We start from the raw sequence: 23,737 nt of genomic DNA, 5'->3' as shown, positions 1-23,737 counted from the left end.
ATTACACAGCTATGTTTCCCCCATACAAATAAATGGAAGATCCATGAATGGGGAAGTACAAAAAATGCCATATAAAAACTGTTTGGTCGCCGCCGCCTACTTTATCGTTGTGTTGTATGTCCGGGGCGCAGACTATTTTTTATAGTAGAAATCCACGCAACCATTTTCACACGTTTCTCAAACAGAAGTGGGAGTTTCTCGTTTATGTAGGGCAAGTTTGTAACACTTTCTGAGTGGAAAATGGCCCTGGATTTTATCTCGTCATCTGATACGCGGTTTTTAGCAGATAACTTGCTCTCATCGGAAGACTTTGGTGAGTTAGATTTAGTAATAGTTGGCTTAATTTGTTGTTGGTAAAATAATTTTATCTTGATTGCAGCTTGTTGTATTTCTTAACAACAAAGTCAACTCGACCGTTTTGTAAACATTACTTAATTTTAAAGCGGTTGGCTTGTTAGAACAATGGAACATAAAGGGGGTAAACAAATGCCTGCTCGTTACTATTTTAAAGGGAAAGTATATTTTGGTTGGAATTTGGAACAGTTTGATGGATTATTTTAATTTTTTAACATTTTTAATATTAAAAAATATTATTTTAAAGACACTGGACACTACTATTGTTGGTATTTGTCAAAGACACAGCACTAGACTAGTTCGTCCACAAATTGAGTATGCAAGTGAAGTTTGGAATCCCAACACTGTTACCAACATTAACCATCTTGAACAGATTCAAAAAAGAGAGCAGCCAGATTCGTCTTCTGACTATCGCACAACTACTCATGTTACACCGCTTGTAGAACAATTAAACTGGGATCTACTTCACACTCGCCGCCTAATCCAACAATGCACACTGTACTACAAAATTAACTACAACCTAGTCAATTCCCACAGTGCTTTCAACATGCTACTCATATCTCACAATGAGTCGATCACCCACTCAAATACACCTCCTTAATTATTCCAACCATTAATGTATACAAATATGCCTTCTTTCCAACGGGCTATGTCAGTTTGGAACAGGCTCCCACCATCTGCTGTCCTACACATAACTCCATCCGTACAGGTCTTCCAAACATCAGCCATGCCATCACAGCAATGCAGCCTCTGCATGGCGATACTGTCCTTTAAGTTCTTTCCTTCTTTTCCTGCACCTGTAAAAAGGGGTCCTACTAAAAGCCGACAACAAGCCGACAACGCCGACAACAAGTCTATAGCGCCGACAACGCGCCGCCAACAAGTTTTAAATACCTCAAAAATGGCAAATAAACCATATACATTTTAGAACTATGTGTGTTTTGTAATATAAACATAAATTTAATGGAAAAACTTCACGAAAAGTGTGAATTTTTAACCAGAAAAAAAACTTAACGTTCACGGAGAACGGTCGGACGCCATCTTGGCTTAAAATCGTGTTTAGACCAGTCCATTATGATGCGGGTGAGTCAGACTTAGCAATAGAGGGCGGGCGTCATGCACTGTGCACACTGCAGTGAAGGTCTTCACATAAAGCCCGCCCTCTGTTGTTGATAAGTGCTAAATCTACCCGTATCATAATGGTCTGGTCCAAACACGGTTTTTAAGCCAAGATGGCGTCCGACCGCTTTCCGTGCAAGTGAAGTTTTTTTCTGGTTAAAAATTCACACTTTTTGTGAAGTTTTTACATTAACTTTATGTTTATATTACAGAACACATATAGTTCTAAAATGTATGTGGTTTATTTGCCATTTTTGAGGTATTTAAAACGTGTTGGCGGCTTGTTGGCGGCGCTCTGGACTTGTTGTCGGCGTTGTCGGCTTGTTGTCGGCTTTTAGTAGGACCGGTAAAAAGTGCACCTTTAATCTTTTTCTTTTGGCACCTTATCCACCTAGTTGACGTCACTTTCCAGTTTAGCCCAAATGGGGCTGTAAAGGGATTAAAGTACCAAGTACCAAGTCTTGTCACTTGGTGTATCTCAACTAATGCATAAATCAATAAACCTGTGAAAATTTGAGCTCAATTGGTGGCCGAAGTTGAGAGAAAATTATGAAAGAAAAAACACCCTTGTGACACGAAGTTGTGTGCCGCTTTCAGATGCTTGATTGCGAGACCTCAAAATCTAATCTAGTTTTCGAGAAAGAAGTAATTTTCCACGAATTTGATTTCGAGACCTCAAGTTTAGAATTTGAGGTCTCGTAATCAAGCATCTGAAAGCACACAACTTTGTGTGACCAGGGTGTTTTTTTTTCTTTCATTTTATATCTCACAACTTCGACAACCGATTGAGCTCAAATTTTCACAGGTTTGTTATTTTATGCATATGTTGAGATATACCAAGTGAGAAGACTGGTCTTTGACAATTACCAATACTGTCCACTGTCTTTAAGCATTAGTAACTATTATTATGATAATCCTTGTCAAAGCCTTTTCAGCATCTAGACATGGTGAGAAGACAATGAAGAAATTTCAGTTTTAGAAGTGGGAGGAAAACCCTAGAGAATTGTTCTAGGGAAACCCACGAAGTCAAGTAGGGACTGAAAAACCCAATAGTGCCCCCGGTAGGATTCTAACCATGGTCCCCAGAGGTGGAACGTGAGGCAAGACACTACAGCGCCATACTGACTTCCTGAATATTAGCGCCTTTTTTATCACCCCATATCCATTTTCACTCAAAGTCCGGCAGCGATTATGTCTACGCAACGCAGGAAATAATCATCCGTAATATGCATAAAATAACAAACCTGTGAAAATTTGAGCTCAATTGGTCATGGGAGTTGGGAGAAAATGATGGAAAAAAAACACCCTTGTTGGACGAACTTGTGTGCTTTCAGATAAGAAAAAAAGAATTCTAGCTAGCTTGTCTTTTATTATTTTAGTGAGAAATTACCTCTATTTCAAAATCTATGCTACTTTAGAGGGAGTCGTTTCTCACAATGTTTTATACTATCAACAGCTCTCAAATCTCCAATGCTCATGACCAAGTCAGTTTTTAAGCTAATATTTGTTTTGAGTAATTACCAAACGTGTACCTTCCCTTTAATTTGTATTATTTTTTTATATTTTTATTTTATTTTAATCAAAAACTATTTTCTGTGGGGTTGGGGGAGGGATTGGCAAGAGTTTGGTGATGAGTTACTGCCTGGTTAATTTTTCAAAAAATTTTAATAACACAAATAGTGAAATTATTTTTATGTTTCTTTATGTTTTTCTGTAATATAACAAAATAATATATATATTTCCTTATGCTCTGTATGTATTTTAAAGTATAAACGCAATTCAGCCTCTGGCTGCCAACTTTGAATGTTTTTTATGAATAATTATTATTAATTTTACAACTACAACCTGTACACGAAAATGAAGTAAACATTTTTGTATGCAAACAAATTAACACAAACCCGTACAAATTATCTTAAAATTATTCCATATTTTCTAGGTTGACGTATGTTAATAGAGTCTCCTTTATTAGCCAAGGTGGAAATATTTACAACTAGAATGACAGGCAGCGCTGTTTATTAAAAATTATCATAATTTGCCATTATGGGTTTCAAGGCCGTGGTGCCATTATCACGATGGTCCGTGCGATGACTGTTGGCCTTTGACTACGCAACTACGCCTGTAACAGGTCTTAACAATTGAGAGCAAAACACAAACAAAGGAACTGTAGTTATTCGACAGCGCCTTGAGTACCTTGTTAGGTAGATACGTGCGCTATATAAGACTTCGATATTATTATTATTATTATTAAAAATAGAACTCCTTTATTTTAAGTAGAACTTGGCTTTTAGGTTTTTCAACTAGAAGTGTTTGTTTGTTTAGTTACATTTTTACATTTTTTTGTTGTTTTGGGGTTTTTTCATATTTTTTTAATATCTAATACGAACAGGTTTTCAACAATAAAGCAAAACACAAACAAAGGAGAACTGTAGTTATTTGAAAAAGCCGGGTGTTATAAATAGAATCTCCTTTATTTTAAATAGAACTTGGCTTTTAGGTTTTTCAACTAGAAGTGTTTGTTTGTTTGTTATATTTTTACATTTTTTTGTTGTTTTGGGGTTTTTTCATATATTTTTTAATATCTAATACGAACAGGTTTTCAACAATAGAGCAAAACACAAACAAAGGAGAACTGTAGTTATTTGACAAAGCCGGGTGTTATAAATAGAACCTCCTTTATTTTAAGTACACGTAGCACTTGGCTTTTAGGTTTTTTTATCTTGAAGTGTGTGGTTGTTAGTTACAGATGTAAGTTATGTTTTGAAGACTTTGTGTTTTTTTTTTCTAGTTTTATTTAATATTTAAAAAAATATTTGTGGTGTTTTCCTTATTTTTATTTTTTCAATTTGATAAATTGTTTGTACAGTTGTATTTGTTGGTACAATGCAATAAGTAGAAATATAATCAAATGTTCACTTTGTCGTTAATGACGATGAATGTTTGAAGTTTTTTTTTGCCTGCATTTTTTTTTCTCGAGGACCGAGGGGCAATTATGCATGAATAATTTTAATGGCATTACACACACGCGGTGGTAGAATGGATTTAAATGTGTGTGCATAAAATTTATGTATTAGGTAGTGCTATATACATGTATATGAAAGGGAAAAACATTGCAAATAGACTTTGCAACATAATTTATGAGTGACATATTTTTGTATTATGTGTTTATCTCTCTCTCTTTTTTAATTGAAAAAAAAACTACAGCTGCACCTGGTAAAGAGCGTTTGTTAAATTTGGTATCAGTTGACAGTACCTAAATAAACAGTTTTTTTCTCCTTTTTTTCTACTGTGCTGTGACCATACAACCACGGAATGATTAACATACACTGTAGGCCTACTCATTTTATTATCATTTGTTATACTTTTGGGGGGTAAGTTAATGGGTTAAAATATTAACAACTAAAATAAAGCAATTTTTTAAAGATAGATATTTTATGATAAGCTGTTCGTGAAGGCTACTTTGCAGTAAGACCATGGCTCAATTTCATAGAGCTGATAAGCGCAAAAATTTGCTTAGCATGGAATTTTGGCCTTCACAAAAACAGGATTTCTAACAAAATTTCCACGTGATTTTCAGGATAAGCAAACAACAGCTGGATATCAGTACAGGCAATATTTTTTTACGCATCAAATGGAAATTTTGTTGGGTATCATGTTTTTTTTTTCAAGGAAGAAATTTCATGCTAAGCAAATTTTTGTGCTTAGCAGCTCTATGAAATTGGGCCCAGCTGCCGGGTAGGAATTTCATTTTTTTTTTGAGAGAGAGAGAGAGGGCAAGGCTGTTTTCATTTTGCAAAGGGGCACTTCCATTTGAAGTCTATGGGAAACATTTAAAATTACAAAACAAATTAGCAGTTATTTTAAAACATATTTTTGTGACATTGTTTTAATTATTTCTCAAAAACTACGGTCACCTCAGCAAGTAATATTTTAAGAGAATCCTTCTTAAATCATTATCTTAAAACTGTGTTAGTTTAGAGTAAATCTGTGGACATTGTGTTTTGTGTTACAAAATGTACCCCAATCCTTAAACAAATGGTCAAGGACTAGGTTGCGCTATTGTGTCATGATATTTTCCATCATAAAATGCTTTTCGATGGGTGTTTATCAATTTCTCATTATCTGTATTAAAACTCAAGGTGATGACTTCACCCGTTCCTATGACGACCATCTCAATAATGGCTTTGCGGACGCCGAAGAACTGGTGCGAGATTTCGCCTGCTACCAGGTACGTGTCAATTGGCAGCCTAACAGATTCTGATTAATTTGTGTGCTCAATTTGGAAATTTGTGTTTACTTTGCTTGGGGTATTTTTGTGTTGAACGTGCGTTTTTTTAAGAGTGGTCTGCTCGCTAAATGCATTTCAAACCCCTACGGACAATTTGTTCAATTTCCCTGCCAATACTTTTAAGCTATGTGCGATTCTACAATAAACAGCAACATGATGGTGTTGTATCGCATCCAACAAGCGTCGCAAAGGACACATTTTTTTTACTGGCAGGTACATGTATGCCGAGCTTTTTTTAAATATTTATTATGTGACCTTTTTTTTTTTTTTTTTACATCACCTTGAAAGAGTTTACAAGGGGAATGATGGTGTAGCGCAATCTGCAGCCAACCATGCTAAAAATACTGTGGCAAACCCTTTCTCCGAAATGTGTGCTGGGTTCTTTTACGTAAAACGGTGAACATGCGTCTTTACAAGGTCATCGTGGCTCTGCTCACCATAGCAAATAATCGTTGCTTTTGGAACAGGGAATTTTGTGCTGAAGTCGAGTGTATTTCACGGGGAAGCGGGGAATTTTTTGGCTGGTGACCAGTTTGTGGCAAGTAATATTTTGTTCTGTGCTTAGCAAGTCTTTGTGCTTACAGGCTTTATGGAGGACAAGACAATTCAAGTCTCTCTTGCTCGGAGAAAATGTGGAAAAGATTGTAAAGTAAAAATTTTTGTTGTTGTCTTCTTTATTTTTGAAAAACAGGCGGAGTCGATGGACCACATCCCGACTGATCACACCATGCTGGATAACACCAGCCTGACGGACTTTCTTAATCCTGACGTCCAGAACCAATGGATGGAGGAGGACCAAGACCAGAACTCATGCACTATAGGGGGTAATTTAAGGGTCTCAAATATGTAGTAGTTTAATTATCAGGGATTTTGACAATTGTATTTTTATACACATGCCCATGTCATCAAGTGGCAACAAAAATCTTAGAGTCTTGGTGACCTTTGACCGTGGCAACACTTACCCAATTACATGTACACCATTGGTGTCCAAATCTACAGGATCTAGGCAAATTTTTTAACCTGTTTGGGTATTTTAAAAAACAAGTTTTGTTCAGGAATCTTGTGAACGTATATACCTGTCCATTTCACCAAGTGGGGAAAAAAACCCCACAACATTCTTGGTGACCTTTGACCGTGGCAACTGCATTTATTAGTAAAGCATCTTGCTCAAGGACACAAGTGTCATAACTTGGATTTGAACCCACACTCTGATGACTTGACCGCCAAAACTTTGAATTCGATGCTCTTAATTACTAGACCATGACACCCTACAATGTACCATACACTTTTCAAATTTTACCTTGCATCAAACTCATTAATATCAGTAATGTAACGTAAGTTCAGTTGCATGACTGGGATTCGAACCAACGCTCTGATGACTTAACCACCAGAACTTGAATTCCGTGCTCTTAACCGCTCGGCCATTGTTCAAACCTACCTTGCATCAAACTAATTAATATCAGTAATGTAAAGTAAGTTCTATTTCATGACTGGGATTCGAACCAACACTCTGATGACTTAACCACCAGATTTTGAATTCCGTGCTCTTAAACACTCGGTCATTGTCCAAATCTACCCTGCATCAAACTCATTAATATCAGTAATGAAAAAGTAAGTTAAATATTTAAAAACGATCTCTTTCTCTCTCTCCCCAACCCCCCTCCCAGGTCTGATCATCAAATCGGAGCCACTGTCGCCCCCACCCTCATCGTCGTCATCAGACGCTTCAGGAGATACATTCCCAGCAGTCAAAGTACGTACCCTCCCCCTGTCTTTCTCTCATAATTTGACATGAATTATATAACCAACCTTGAAGGCGTTGATCACGTCTGATCATCTGATAATTACTCAAAATACTTGTTATCATAAAAACTTACTTGAAAAGGAGCAATGGAGAGCTGTTGATAGTATAAAACATTGTGAGAAATGGCTCCCTTTAAAGTAACGTAGTTTTTGAGAAAGAGGTAATTTCTCACTCAAGCCTTTTATAAGTCATCTGAAACTACACAAGTTTTTGCAACAAGGGTGTTTTTTGTTTGTTCATTATTATCTCGCAACTTCGACGACCAATTGAGCTCAAATTTTCACAGATTTATTATTTTTTGCATATGTTGAGATACACCAAGTGAGAAGACTGGTCTTTGACACTTACCAATAGTGACTAGTGTCTTTAAAGCTCAAATATAACAAGAAATTTTTTCTTTTCCCCTACTTCAGAATTTTCCCAACCCCTACCTCCAAGTCAAACTAGAGTCTCCTCCATTGACGCCTCCGAGGGACAGCGCAGACGTCTCAAATTTCACTCTGACCAACGGGACAGATAATTGCTCTACTACCGTGGTGCCGACGGGTATTACCATCGGGCCCAAGAAGACTCTGAAGCCCAAGGGGATGCCGATCGCCCCAAAGCCCGCAACGGGACACATCCAGAAACCTTCTACAAATGGTGAGTTAATAATAATAATGATAGTAATAATAATTAGTGCTGGGCGAATAGTGAATTTTTGTCGCTAGAGGGCGCTGTTCGTTTGTGAATGAGATCTTCTGGGCGGATTGATATTAGTTTTAGACAGTGTCACTCGGTTCATTCATAAAAATGACCGGATCTAATTTAAAGATGGCGATTTGCTTTTTCTTTTGATCGTGGATGACTCTACGTGAAGGAAAACTTTTGTAATCTTTGAACAAATTACGTCAGAAATGTCATTGTTTTAACTCTTCACGGAGGTGAGCATAGTTATATACTTAATTTATGCTGTTTTATACTGTCTTAATAGAAGTTTCATTAGGATTCAGACAAAACATTCATGTCAGTTGTAGCCCGACGTCCGCGGATATTCGGATATTAAAGAATATCCGGTTACTTGGTTGTAATTACAGAACTATCCGGTTTATAAATAGCTATTCGCGCTCTATGCGGATATCCGGTTAAGAAAAAAAAGGCATTCGCGGTTACGGATAGGAAAACCTATTCGCCATTAACCGGATATTCGAATAATTCGCCCAGGCCTAATAATAACAGTGGCTTCTTATATAGCGCTCAGGTCCATCACGCAGTGTAGCTCATGGCGCTTCAACATTTTTAACCCTTGTCACTGGCTCTAAATCATTCCTTAAACCTTCTCAGCTCCCTGGGGAGTGTACAATCCGTGCTGCCAAATATATAGCGCACTAAGCTAACCAATCACAAGAACCAACTCTGCCCTCACAGGTACCCATTTACCCCTGGATTGAGAGAAGCTTATGGTTAAGTATCTTGCTCAAGGACGCAAGTGTCTCAAGCGTGATTTCAAACCCACACTCTGCTGGACAGAATCACCAGAGCTTGAGTTTTGGAGGGGCAACCTCTAGTTCAAAGAGTTTTCAGTGTAGCTGGGCCAATGATTTGGAACTATCTCCCTCCATTAGGAATTCTGTAATTCTATGTGATTTCGATAAGTTCTAAAGACTCACCTTTTTCCTTTCCCTTTTTTGATATCGTTATAAACGCCACCCTTATCTGAGACAGGCTTTAGGCTTGAAAATAAATGTGGCGTTAAGTTGAACTGACTTGACCTGTTATTTAATCTTGTGAGAGCTTTTCATTTACCATGAACATTTTTTTGAAATTGATTTTGAATGTCTTTTTTTTCTTCTTTTTTTCTTTTTTTCACAGTTCGACAACCTCTTGTTTTAACTCAAGCCGACGTCGCCCAGCTAACCGCCCAGGGCATTATAAAGTGTGGACCACCGCCGACCAAACAAGCCAAAATGTCCCCCAGCCAGTCCGTAGCCAGTGTTCCCATAGCAACCAAGACAACAATAGCAGTGACACCTGATGAGCCACATCAGCAAGGGATGCCGTCCGACGTTGACGTAAGAAATATCTTTTGTTTTTCAGCGCAGGCCTGTACATGAATGTTGCTTTTTTGAAAGGGCAAAGAGCACCAAGGCGTTTTCTCCTTGGTGAAGGACACCCTATGAGGAAATGATAAATTCCTACTGGAGCATTTCAAGGGCGCCAAGGCAATGAGCAGGGCCCAATTTCATAGAGCTGCTGAGTACAAAAATTTGCTTAGCATGACATTTTTTCCTAATAAAAAACAGGATTACCAAAACAAAAAAATTGATTTGCTTGTTACTGGTATTCAGCTTGGTTATCTTGAAAAGCACGTGGAAATTTCGGTTGGTAATCCTGTTTTAACGAGGCAGGAATTTCATGTTAAGCAAATTTTTTCTGCTTAGCAGCTCTATGAAATTTGGCCCAGGGGGCATGGGGGGCCTTTGTTGCCTCCGTGAGGTATCAGGCATGGAAGCAGAAGAAGAGGGGGGGGGGTGGTGCTCATACCCAGCCCTGTAATGATGTTTGAAATTTCAACTTCAATTGATTTTTGTAACTGAGGAAGTCATAGTTTTTCATCATTTACAGTATGATTCTGACAGTGCATACTTTAATTGAAACCATTGCCATTGCACCCTAAATAGACCTTATCGCAAATATTCGGTAAGCGCACAATATACGTGGAATGAGGTGCATGCTGGTCTAGCTAGCTATCAAAATTGGGGTACTAGCTAGACCAGCATGCACCTCATTCAACAGTTTGCGCTTGCGCAATGGTATTTGCGAAAAGGTCTATGCACATGATGCTATTTGAGATGGGCGCCCTCGGCTAAGGTAAAAAAAAAGTTGCTCGTTGGACCATCCTGTGCGTTGCACGTACATACTGTAGCTGTGTGTTATCATCTTTGTTTTTACCTCATATGATGGCGACTTGATGGCGCAATTTATTTGACGTCCATTTGTAAAAAATAATTATATAAAATAAAGGGCGTTACCTTTCGATTGTTGTTCAGATGCGAGCGTGGAAGAGGCAACAGCGCATGATCAAGAACAGAGAGTCAGCTTGCCTGTCACGAAAGAAGAAAAAAGAAGTAAGTAGAAAGTGTTTCTATCGATGCATTTTGTTTAATTTCAAGTAATAAAGCACAACCTTAGGAAAGAGACTGTATCAAATTTATAAATAATGGGGATACCTCCATCGGAGGGCTGGATAGCTAAGTTGGTAGTGAGCCCGCATGTTAATCCGGAGGTCGTTGCTTCACGTCCCACTCGTTGTAAAATGCGCTATACAAGAACTTGTTATTATTATTACTATTAAAAGGTACACTCTGTGTTTTTGTTTGTTTTACTGTTTTTTGGCAGTGTATTAAGTAATGCTTAATTGAGTTGTCTGGCCTGCACCTGAAATAAGTGTCAGATACCAATACGTTGTCAGATCCATTTTTGGTTTTACCAGTGACAAAATTTTAGTATTTTTTTATTTTTTATTTTAAGACGTCCGTTGTACTGTTTTGAAATGTTCCTGTTTTGATTCTTCAGTTCAAGTCAGTTGTTTACATTTTTGTTTATTTGTTGCTGTTTTGTCTCCAGTATTTACAGGGACTTGAAGGAAAGATGGACGACATAGATAGCGAAAATACAAGACTGAGAGAAGAGAATTGTTTACTGAGGAAAAGAGTTGAAGAGCTGCAAAAAGAGGTAGGCATTCATTAACCCTCCTACTGTTTGACCGTTTAATTATTATCCACTGTGATTTTGGAATGATTGATAAACTTTGCCAGCCTGCAAAATATTATCATGTGGTGAAGGCATCTAAACAAATTACAGTCAACCCTCCTACTTGCTGACCACTCAATATCATCCACTGTGGTTTGGAATGATATTATTAACTTTGCCAGTCTGCAAAACATGTATGATATCACATGGTGAATGCATCTAAACAATACACAATCAACCCTCCTACTTGCTGACCGTTCATTGTCATCCACTGTGGTTAGGAATGATATATAAACTGTGCTAGCCTGCAAAATTATACCTTGTGGTGAATACATCTACACAGTACACAGTCAACCCTCCTACTGTCTGACCATTCAATATCATCCGCATGCAACATAATGTCCATTTTGCTTTTTCAAGCGCTTTGCAAAACCAAATCAAATCGAGAAACAAAAACCTTACATTTCAAAAATCGTAGTGTCGTATTTTCAATTGAAAAGTTTGAACGAAATACAACAAAATCATACCGGTTGGCAGGTCTGTATGAGTATTTAAACAAAAAAGAACAAATGTATTGCATTTTTTTTCCCCAGAACAATCGGTTGCGGAAGCTTCAGTCCATGTTACCGTCCGCTAAGAAGACCACCACTTGCCTCTTTGCATTAGTGCTACTCTTGGGCTTCAATCTTGCCCCATTCAGGTTTGTTGGTTTCAATTCTATTCAAGTATGTTTGGGCTTTTTTTAAAAGACACTGGACACTATTGGTAATGGTCAAAGACCAGTCTTCTCACTTAATGTATCCCAACATGTGCATCAAATAAGAAACCTCGAAAAATTTGAGCTCAGTCGGTTGTCAAAATTGCGAGATAATAGTGAAAGAAAAAACACTATTGTCACACGAAGTTTTGTCCTTTGATGCTTGATTTCGAGACCTGAAAATCTATTTCTGAGGTCTCGAAATCAAACTCGTGGAAAATTGCCACTTTCTCAAAAACTATGGCACTTCAGAGGGAGCCATTTCTCACAATGTTTTATACCATCAACCTCTCCCCATTACTCGTTAGCAAGTTAGGTTTTATGCTAACAATTATTTTGAGTAATTACCAATAGTGTCCACTGCCTTTAATAAGCAAGATGTTATTTGAGTCGCCACTGACACAACGAATATATCTATTCACAAAGAGCATATTTCAACACAATCTCAACTACCCATACATTTCCTCTCCACAGTATTTTTAGCTCACAAAAGGACGACTACTCGGCGACGCACCACGGCCGAGCCCTCCTTGGTTATTCAGAGCCCTCGACGTCTCACGACGACCAATCACCGGATGGCTTGTTGCGACAACAGGCAGAGAAGATTGCGATAGATAGGGGGATATTTAACACCACAAACAACGAGGGCGTGCCAGAGTCGCCGATGACCCGTAAAGAGTTGATGGTCATTAGGGACATGGCGGAGTACATGCTGTCCAAGGGAGGACCTTCTTGTCCGAAGTTGAATATGACAGAGTCACATAGGTGAGTAGAGATTTTAAAGAACTGTATGGACCCTTAAAGGCTTTGGATACTTTTTAGACGACACAAAACACAAAACATCCACAGATTTACATTAAACTCACAAGGCTCAAAGAAAATGATAGTAGAAATCCCCTCTTTAAATATTCATTGCTGAGGTACTGTAGTTTTTGAGAAATGAGCAGATTTACACGATTCCCTGAAAACATTGTACTGTGATTTTTTCCCAATAAACTTGATGACTTATGAAGCTGAAATTTTTACAGGTAAATTATATTACATACATCTTCATTCACAGTGAGTAGGGATTCATGTCATGGCCAAAACAATTCACTACAAACATGACAAATGGTATCAAAACCCTTTAAAGGATTCGGGTACTTTTTCAAAAGTAAAATGAGTAAAACAAGTCACAAGTAAATTTTGGTCTCATGAGACCAAAATTATTTTAGCATGTAAAATCCCCTTAACCAGTCAAGATAATATACCAAAACCATAGCATAACTGGTTAATACGCTTTAAATGTACATGCTAAAACCGAGACGAAAATTATTACTTATACTCATTTCTCAAAAACTATAGCACCTCAGTAAGTAAAATTTTTAAGGGAAGCTTTCTACTATCATAATCTTCAAACTGTGTAAGTTTAATGTAAATCTGTGGACATTGTGTTTTTTTGTTAGGAAAAAGTAGTATACCCTTTAAGCCAGCCTGCAATATCATATCACAAGTTGATTTCAAGTTGATAGAGCGCTCGTACTCATAAAAGATGGGGACACAGCGCTTAGCCTAAAGAATTAACCAAATAATAGAGCTTAATAGTAGGACCAGTCGTCGTTTAGAAGAAAGTTTGAAATAGTTTATGATTTGGAGAATGTTTTTGTTTTTTTCAGACTTGCGGATGTTCTGATGGGATGGGCGCAGAACCATCAAGACGAGCAGAAGAAGTACAACAAAGAACAGCAGATCAAGAAACAGAAAATGGTGAGGAACAACTTAGTTACCCAATTTGTTCGTTTGTGGATCCCATAATAAAGGCCTTTTAAACTACAGCATCAAGACATACATGAACAACAAGACAAAACACAGACACACCACTGAAACAGATGCAGGGCTGAGGAATTGCCCTGGGGTGTCGTGGCCGAGCGTATAAGAGCACTAAACTTAACTAAAAAGGTGATTGAAATTGGTCGGGTCCCCTTTATGTACCATGAAATTCAATCAGTGTTGTATAGAGTGAATGTGACAAAGAAAGTCGGAAGCCTGACCATGGTGAAAAAAACGTCTTCTCTTTCAGAAAGCGCCAAGGAAGAAGCCGACAAAACGCAACCCCTTCAAGAGAGCGCCGCCAACCCTCCAGGTCGACCCTAACGAGAGGAGTCTACAAGTTTACGACAGTTTGTTCCAACGGACCTACGACAGTCTCCTGGATGCATTGAACAGGCGAGACGACACGTTCTATGTCGTGTCGTTTAGACGGGTAAGAAAACTTATATCACACCGGATCTGTTCTGCATAAAACCCCCACTCGATAATACCGTCAGCATAGTAGTTATAATAATATAATATAGGATTTGAGGCATTGCATGGTGAGGTATCAATGTATGTTTGGTTTGCGGTAACACCATGTGTGTATCTACTTGCCAGGTAGAGTTTGTTCTTAGAGAACTGTCCTGCTTTAAAGCTTTAAAGCTCCGATTATCTACTCCGTGGCAGTAGAATAAAGCAAGACAGTTCTCTAAGAACAAACTCTACCTGGCAACTAGATACACACATGGTGTTACCGCAAACCAAACAATAATATAATAGTATTAATAATAGTGGCTTCCTATATAGCGCTCATATCCATTACTCGGTGACGCTCAAGCGCTTCAACATTCAGTATTGTCCTTCATGGTATGTTTTGACTACGTTTGAATTATGAGACCTACTCCTTTTTCATAGCACCAAGTAATGTTTTACAAAGTGCTGTGGTGCAATTTCCTTTCAAAATTTTGTCACGTTTTTGAGATATCGCCGAAAAATGCAGCTCTAGCAATTATGTTTATGATTGGAACACACAATCTGGGAAGTCTTACTGTCATCAGGGCTTCTTAGATGCAAATTTTGGGGGGATAAAAAGTTATATATTTTTCCATAACAACATTACTTCAAAGAGAATTGATATTCAAAATACTTTATTGTCTAAAAGTTGTTATTGTCATTAATTTTACAAGTGATTACCAAATGTATACCTCTCATTAAAGTCTTCAGTTGTGGATTTATTTTATTAAATTTTGTTTATTTTGTTTCTAGGATCACATGTTGCTACCCGCTACAGCCCACAATAATACCCAGAGGCCCAGGATGTCATTAGTCATGCCCTCTGTAGGGGTCAATGGTAAGGTCACGTATACATTAATAATAATAACTCACAGTTTTTATTTAGTGCTTCATCGTCTCCCGATGGGCATTTCAAAGCGCTCATTTCTTAACTACAAGGTATTACGCAGCTCTATGAAAATGGCCCTTGGACCTAATTTCATAAAGCCTGTAGCACTGAAAAGTTCTAAGCACAGAAAAATATTGCTTAAACCAAACAGGTTACCAGCCAAAAGACCATCAAGCTTACATTTTTGTGACTGGTGCCCCACCCATTTTTCGCTAAGGAAAGAAATTTGCTCAGCACTATTTTCCGCTTCACAGCCTTATGAAATTGGGCCCTGGTTTAAGGAAGGGGGGACAAATTGGCCGAGTACATGCTTTTAGGTAGGATTTGAAACTTTGCATGGTGAAATTACAGAAAGAGAACCGTAGGTTTCAGCATGACGTTTCGATCAGTATGCTGTGATCGTCGTCTGGAGAATTCTGAACGTTTTTTCCCATTTTCTTTTCCAGAGTCGTCGCTGAACACGCCAAAGGATCACATCTCGATGATGCAGATCGACTGCGAGGTCATGAACACCAAAATGGTGTACATCAAAGAAGGCCACATCCCTGGGGCGAAGAACAACACTGTGGCCAACCACACGACGGTGCGAGACCAACAAAGCGACGCAGAGCGACCCACGTCGTCGGAAGGAGCCGATCACTCATACCATCCCAAGAATCTGACCCTACCACCATCTTGAAGGCGTGGGGAAGCGGCACGGTGCAATATTTTGTAACAAATACAAGGATAGGATTTCTTTGGCCATACAAAAGCATGGTTGGAAAAAACTTTGATACGGAGAAAACGTTTAGGATGACGAACGTGTTTGAAAGGGCATGTACTAAAACAAAAAGAGAAAACTTTTCGATGAAATTCTATGGCCAAACAAGAGCATGGTTGGAAAAGACATTGGAGGAAGAAACTGCTACATGGATGACCTACGTGTTTGAAAAGTCCTGTCCTAAAAAACAAGAACACTTTCTGATGAAATTGTCCTGAATGGATTTCTATGGCCAAACAAATGCATGGTTTGAAAAAAAACCTTGATAAGGCAAAAAACCTTTACAGGATGACCTACGTGTTTAAAAAGTCCTGTACTATAAAGAAGAGAACTTTCTGATGAAATCGTCCTGGATAAGAAAAGCATGATTGGAAAAGACTTGAACCTTGATAAATAAAAACATTTACAAGGATGACCTACGTGTTTGAAAAGCCCTGTACTAAAAAAAACAAAGACAGAACCTACCGATGAAATCGTCATACAAGTGTTCTTGAAGAAGATCCATGTCATTGGCTATTCCATGGAAAACTGAAATACTCGTGGAGTTCAAGAGTAGACGACAAAGACACGCAGATGCCAAACCAAATTCGGAGACCGAATTTGGAGAACAAATTTGGAGAATCGAATTTGTATTGCCATGACAACTCTAAACCAGTGGAATACATTGTATGTTAGGGTTATATAAACAAATAAAGACGGTTCTTTTAAACAGTTCTGCTTTAAACAGTTCTGCTTTAAAAGAGCGTTACCGGCCAGTGGAATATTCAGTGCGGAGAAAAGGGGAGCTGCAGGCCAGGGTCCAATTTCATAGAGTTGCTTAAGCACAAAAGGTAGCCAAGCACAATAACATTTTGCTTACCAGGTTATCAGGTTACCAGCCAAACTACCATGTTATATGTACACTCTGACTGGTATCCTGCTCATTTCTGCTCAGCAGAAAATCATTAAGCAATATTTTCTGTCGAAGCAGCACTATGAAATTAAGCCCCTGGAACTAATGTATATCGAAGGTCACAGTGGCCACGGCCCTCCGCTGCCCTGGTCTTCGCCTTGGTGCCCCCTTCAGAAGTTTGGAAGTGCTCTTCACAACATTAAACATGGATCTGCCCTCTCAAAGATGAAATTGCAGGCCTGTAAAAACTGACTTACATTCCAGGGGGTTTATTAATATATGAATTCGGAGAAAAAGTGCCATTTAGCAGAAATTGTTACTGAAAACAGGCATAACTACCAGTTTGGGGAGGGGATTTTATCTTCATGTACTTAGCTAGCTGTGGAAACAAGTGTAAATCTTTCTAAGGTTTTAACATACATTATTGGGAGTCTACATGTAAGAGCTATTTTTGTATCGTCGAAGACGTGGACAAAAACATAAAATTACAATCTCTGTGCCTTGAAAACGAAAAAAGGGGGTCACGTATGCAATTCTTTAATAAAGATCAGTGTCCCGATTGGTATGCAATCATTTTTTTCCAGTTACCTTTTGTGGTTTCTTGGTGTTGTTTGTTGGGCCTGAGGGAAGGGGGGGGGTATATTTAGCTCCTTTGTAGATTTGGTTTCTTTAATAGAAAATAACAAACCCAGGAGAAATGGTCAACAAAATTTGTTTCTTTTTGTTAATCTATTCCTTTTTTTTTATTAGTGTTTTTTCTTAAGAATCTTATTAGATTTTTAGTTTTGTTTACTGGCAAAAGGGGTAACTTTTAACATATGTTAAAGTTCATTGAAAACGAACACAGAAAAGCAGAGTCATTTGTTACACTGTTGTGAGACCATGTATGTGTATGGACACATGTCATTTTACAACTCCATGTGAGCATATTTCAAAGGTTTGCAAGGAAGTTATTGCTTGTGTTGTGTATATTTATGTGCATTCGGCTTGTAATAAGCATTCTTCTCTTACACGGCTAGCGCAGAAATTGCCGCACAGCCCTTAAGCGGAGGATATAGACCGTGATGAATATGACGTCACGCTGCTAAAATATCTGACCTACAAGATGGCGTCTGTGCGTGTGTGTGGGTGTGTTTGTGCGTGCATATGCCGTAGAAATCAAACCGGGAGTGCTGCGTGCTTCGATGATGTACGCGTTTGGACGCGCATGCAGTATGCCCTACAAGATAGCGACTTTTGATAGCAAAAAGGGGTTGTTCAATACGATCTATTGGCCGAATACGCAGAATTCCGACATATAAGCAATCTCATCATGTGCCAGCATTTTGGGGTACATGCATGATTCATGGTAGCGATGTGCTGCGTCTTCAGCAGTGACTAAGCGTGGGGTTTTCTGTGTCCTGTTTCTATGGTAACGATCAATTCAATATTTCACTCAGATCAAGTTATTTAATTATTGATATAATTGTAGACAAATGATTTTTGTGTAGATTTAGTGTTGATATTAATATGATACACAGTGTCTTTTTCACTTTGTCTGTCACGAAAGAACAAAAAAGGAAAAAGAAAACTCAGATGAGAATTTGAACAAAATGTATTGCCATTTTTTTTATATATTAATGTACCATTTCAAGGTAATATTTATTTGTTTTTAATGTTCATTTTGTGCATATTGTCTTCAATGTTGTGGTCACTTTTTATGTTATGAAATATAATTCTGTCATGATGTTTGTGGTAGAAATTGTTAAATTATGATTACCAAAACAGATTCAATGTTTACATGTTGACACTGTAACTACTCATTTGTCGTCGGGAAACTAGGCAAACGTCTTCACTATCCAGGGTTTCTGTGAATACTTCAAGGCAGTGGACACTATTGGTAATATTGTCAAAGACTAGCCTTTACAGTTGGTGTATCACAACATATGCATAAAACAACTAACCTGTGAAAATTTGAGCTCAATCGGTCATCAAAGTTGCGAGATAATAATAAAAGAAGAAAACACCCTTGTCACACCAAGTTGTGTGCGTTTAGATGGTTGATTTCGAGACCTCAAGTTCTAAACCTGAGGTCTCAAAATCAAATTCGTGGAAAACTACTTCTTTCTCGAAAACTATGGCACTTCAGAGGGAGCCGTTTCTCACAATGTTTTATACCATCAACCTGTCCCCATTACTCGTCACCAAGAAAGGTTTTATGCTAATAATTATTTTGAGTAGTTACCAATAGTGTTCACTGCCTTTAAATTGTATTAAAAATGTAACCATCAAAGTTTAAGGCCTTTAATACACCATTTCAAAAGTTTTAAATTCAGGTATTTGAGGTCTTAAAGGGAAGGTACACGTTTGGTAATTACTCAAAACAAATCTTAACTTTAAAACTTCCGTGGTAACGAGCATTGGAGAGCTGTTGATAGTATAAAACATTGTGGGAAACGACTCCTTCTGAAGTAACATAGTTTTTGAGAAAGAGGTAAGTTCTCACTAAAATAATAAAAGACTTCTTGCTAGAAGTCTTTTATTCCTATTTGAAAGCACACAAATTCGTCCAACAAGGGTGTTTTTTCTTTCATCATTTTCTCGCAACTTCGATGACCGATTGAGCCCAAATTGTCACAGGCTTGGTTTTTTTATGCTTATGATGGGATACACCAAGTGAGAACACTGGTCTTTGACAGTTACCAAACGTGTACAGTGCCTTTAAGCAAATTAATTAAGTACGTAACGAATTTTCCTTTCAGCTCATAATGAATGAAAAAATGCTGCTTGTAAAATAATTGACATAAAGTGTGAGTTGGAATAGCTGTTTGCCCTTCATTTATTCACTTACGTTTGCTCTTAAATTTTGTTAAGGGTAGCATTTATACAAAGGTTCGTAAAAAGTCTGAAATTTGACTTTTCATTTTGTGCAGTTATCCTTTTATCATTTTTACAAACAAACGGGAAATCAATTTACAAATTTTGTTTTGTAGTTGTTTTATTTATGTTTGCAGAGGCAAACTCGAGTATGTCAAAATTGTGAGGATAAATGTTTTTTACACTTTCAAGTGTCAACGTGTTTTAGTTTTCATTATTTTTTATTGATTATTATTTTTTAAATTTTTTTACTCCATGAACTTGTGTTTCTTTTAACTGAAGGACCATACATTTGGATAATCATGGCTCGAATTTGGGGGGAAAATTCACAAGACCACAGGGCTTGTGGTTCAAAATGTTCCCCCAGTTCTAACATAGGGTGCGTTCGTTTAGCTTCCCCGGACGAACGTGTGCAGATAATTACCCACGTTCGTCCTGGAAAAAAACCGCCACACACCGGGGTCGACCCAGGAAAGCTAAACGAACGCACCCACTTTCACCGTGCTCTCTATTTGTCACAAACTGAAAATATTTTTCCTGTGTACCTGTATACAGGGGTTTTAAAGTGCCCAATACAGCCAAGTCCCTTTAAATCTTTCGTACATTTTTTGGGGGCTGATTTTTTGGGGGCTGATAATGTTACACCAATATATCTGTTGCAAATTTGTGAATGTGAAGATATGCACTCATGTGGTTTTACCATTAATTCTGTGTTGCAGATTTCGGTGTATTTTGTGTTTTTGTTTCTATGGTTCTACATATGTCAGTTTAAACTGACAAAAATTACACTTTTGTTTCAGTATTTGTTAAATAAAACTCTATTGTAAAATGTACAAACACCACAATTTGTAGTACTTATGTGTATGATTTCGTCTTCTTGTGCTGCAAAAAGAGAGAATCGTGTTGTGGGAAAATGTGAGCTGTTATAGTGTGAATGAAGCTCTGCCATTAAGTTGTGGTAATGGTCGGCCATTTTGGTTTTGGGATCAATGTTATTGAATTATGTTATGATTTTTGGGGTTGAACAAAGAATTGACTAGAGTGGGATTCGAACCAATGACCTCCGGATTAACGTGCCGGCGCTCTACCAACTGAGCTATCTAGCCCTACATGTATATTGGCGGTGTCTCTATCTTTGTTCGGGGGAATAATGTTATCAATATAAACCAAAAGGGAAACTGACTGGGTAAATTTTGAAATGATTTTTGGGGTTGAACAAAGAATTGACTAGAGTGGGATTCGAACCAACGACCTTCGGATTAACGTGCCGGAATAATGTTATAACAACATGACCCAGTGGTATAGTGCAACCTATGCAAGTTCTGCTGGCTGAGTCATCGAGTGAGGGTTTGAATCCCTGTCATGACACTTGTGTCCGTGAGCAAGACACTTAACTTATAGTTGCTTCTGTTCACCCAAGGGTACAATTGGTACCTGTGAGATGGTTCATTGATTTGGCTTGGTGCGTTACATATTGAGCACGTTCAAGCAAGGTGCTTATTGTCGACAATTAGGCGACTTTGCCTGGTACCCAGAATGTATTGCATGCATAGCTAACCATGGAACACTGACTAGTGGTTGATAAATGGTCGCCGCTCGTACTTGCCCATATTGGTAGTAGATGGGAACTCCTAAGGGAGCTGAGGAACAAAATAAACAAAATAAAATGGCTCATTGACCGAGGCAATATAGTAGTCATGTCCCACGAGCGTGAAAATCGATAAAACAATTTGTACAGTCTGTAAATTCCTTGCGAGTGAAGATATTGTTTTCCTCCATTGTTTTCCTCCATTTTTCCTCCAGGCACTAGTCATGTGACAGGTCACATGGTCTGAAGGGTAGTAGATAAAAGAATGGCAGGTACTTACATAGTATGATACTCCAAGGGTAGCATTTGTAGCTTCAAAACGCCAGAGGGCTATTAAAAAAAATTATTTCCTACTAAACCAAAAGGTTCCCACTTATTGGTGATGGCGTAATTTCTAAATTTTTGAAATTGTTTACTTTCCATTTTTAGTGAAAAGAAAACTTTCAGTGAAAAATATTAGTTGCTTCTTATCATCCTGCACCCAGCAAAAATGGATATTTCTCTCAAAAAGGGCAAAATTATAGTAAAGAAGCCCAGATTTAATACGGGACAGACTGATATGAATAGTTAACACTGGTTTCATTTTAGTCTTGGCTTATAAAAGCATTTCTTTAACATGCAAACTTAATCATTCAACAAAAATGGCCTGGCCCATATCTGCTCAAGCACACAAAGTAGCTAAGCGCAACAAAGTTATGCTTACCAAAACATGGTTACCAGCCAAAGTACAACATGTGACTGGTATCCTGCAAATTTTTCCTTGGCAGAAACTTTTTAAGCAGCATTTTCTCCATAACCAGCTCTATGAAAATGGGCCCAGGTGATAGCACTCTGGACCAGTCACCACCCCCCCCCCCCCCGGCAATAAGCCATTTGCGAGTTAGATTTGAATTATGTCTGGTACAATGACTTGCTTAGTCTTAGTCACAATGTACCGCTTACATTTGAATTCCTCAGGCTGTAATAATAATAATAATAATAATAATAATAATGTTGAACATTTCTAGTGCGCCGTGTCTGTCAATGATGACACTCCTGGCGCAAAATACAAGAACTTTACTAAAACACAATGACAAAAGACAACCAAAAGTTAGAATGTTATTGTTTCCAAAAAAGGTGCGTAGATATGTAGAGACAGTTGCTGTGTCAAATGATTCGGGGCAAGCTTATGCATAGCAACTTCCAGAAGAGCAAACCCTGGTACCTTTGTGCCAAACACATCCATTCAGAATTGTGTATGGGTGTCCAGAATCTCTTACGTAACTACTAATCATGTGACATAGCAACTGTCTCGATAGCCGAGGAACTCAAGAAGTGGTAACTTGTGATCAAGCACGTCCGTCATTGTACCAGAAAATATTCGAGTCTAACACTCAAATGGCTTCAACTCTGTGAGTGAACCAATCACTGAAACACAAACATTGACATAAATCACAGATCATTCAGTTGCAATTTTACACATGCCACTAAACCAAGTGATTATTTATTTCATGAATCTACATGTATATACTCCAAGTTCTACATATAATCGCATTGTAGATTCGGAGACCCACAATTGCACTTAAAGTTATTACAGCCCCTAAGAGATAAAAGTCAATTGAATATAAGAAGAACAGGAAACAAATCTGTAAACAAAGGGTTCGGTTAAATGTGTTACCTACAATTATCATTATACTACATTGTCTAGAAATGTGGTTTTAGAAAACCAATAGAGAGATATGTTTGCAGTTTCTGTATTTTGTCAATTTCCTTTTTTTGAGGAGTGCCATGCCAGTCAGAATTGGCCCTGGATCATACCCCAAATTTAAGATACAAATTGGAAAGCAGCAGCAAAGAAGAACAGCCATGATGTAGACATGATCCAATTTTAAACAATGGGAAATTAAAATCATTTGCCTGCTGCCCCCTTGCAGGTTCGTACAACGGAATAAAGGTAGAAAGCTCAATTCTAGGAGATGCATTATGGACCCCAAAACCTAACCAAACAAAATGACATGTTTTTGGTTCTAATATGAACATCTCAAAAAGATGAAACATCTTTACAAGTCAAAAAAATTAACTCTCTGTCTTGAACTTCTTGACGACTGACCAAGGAAACAAAGTATTCTTTTTTCTAACTTTTAATTTTTTCGAATTCCAGATTACCAGGTTCATTGTTTTATTCAGTACCAAAACCGAATGGGGTTTTCGCCACTCCTATTGTAAAGATCCACATGACTTACATTTAACTATTTACCATCACATTTTATGTAACATGGAAGACTAGTTAACAATCACAAATTATCCCATGCGCAAGTGTAACGTATTTCTACATTTTAGTTAAGTTAATTTCTACATCCTACAGGTTTCTTTATACAATGGTTTATATCAATCGATATACATCTAGAAAATAGGGAG

At 37.9% G+C, this 23,737-nt stretch overlaps 1 protein-coding gene across 1 annotated transcript; it reads left to right on the top strand.

Annotated features, from left to right (window-relative positions):
- Positions 1 to 131: 131 nt before the first annotated feature.
- On the top strand, positions 132 to 19,932 carry LOC139948506 (cyclic AMP-dependent transcription factor ATF-6 beta-like). Its single transcript, XM_071946672.1, has 14 exons — positions 132 to 313; positions 5,610 to 5,698; positions 6,450 to 6,582; positions 7,426 to 7,511; positions 7,976 to 8,204; positions 9,414 to 9,613; positions 10,592 to 10,669; positions 11,169 to 11,276; positions 11,888 to 11,994; positions 12,526 to 12,816; positions 13,707 to 13,797; positions 14,111 to 14,293; positions 15,109 to 15,193; positions 15,691 to 19,932. The coding sequence occupies exons 1-14, from the start codon at positions 241 to 243 to the stop codon at positions 15,921 to 15,923; spliced, it is 1,986 nt and encodes a 661-aa protein (XP_071802773.1). The 5' UTR covers positions 132 to 240; the 3' UTR covers positions 15,924 to 19,932.
- Positions 19,933 to 23,737: the final 3,805 nt, after the last annotated feature.

Source organism: Asterias amurensis, chromosome 15 (genome assembly GCF_032118995.1).
Source record: "Asterias amurensis chromosome 15, ASM3211899v1".
Taxonomy (NCBI): domain Eukaryota; kingdom Metazoa; phylum Echinodermata; class Asteroidea; order Forcipulatida; family Asteriidae; genus Asterias; species Asterias amurensis.
The sequence above is the reverse complement of the archived record's forward strand: the minus strand, read 5'-3'. Positions and strand labels throughout refer to the sequence as shown.

Coding starts and splice junctions, on each gene's coding strand:
- LOC139948506 (XM_071946672.1), top strand. CDS start 241: ATGGCCCTGGATTTTATCTCGTCATCTGATACGCGGTTTTTAGCAGAT. Junction 314..5,609: donor GCTCTCATCGGAAGACTTTG/GTGAGTTAGATT, acceptor TTAAAACTCAAG/GTGATGACTTCACCCGTTCC. Junction 7,512..7,975: donor ATACATTCCCAGCAGTCAAA/GTACGTACCCTC, acceptor CCCCTACTTCAG/AATTTTCCCAACCCCTACCT.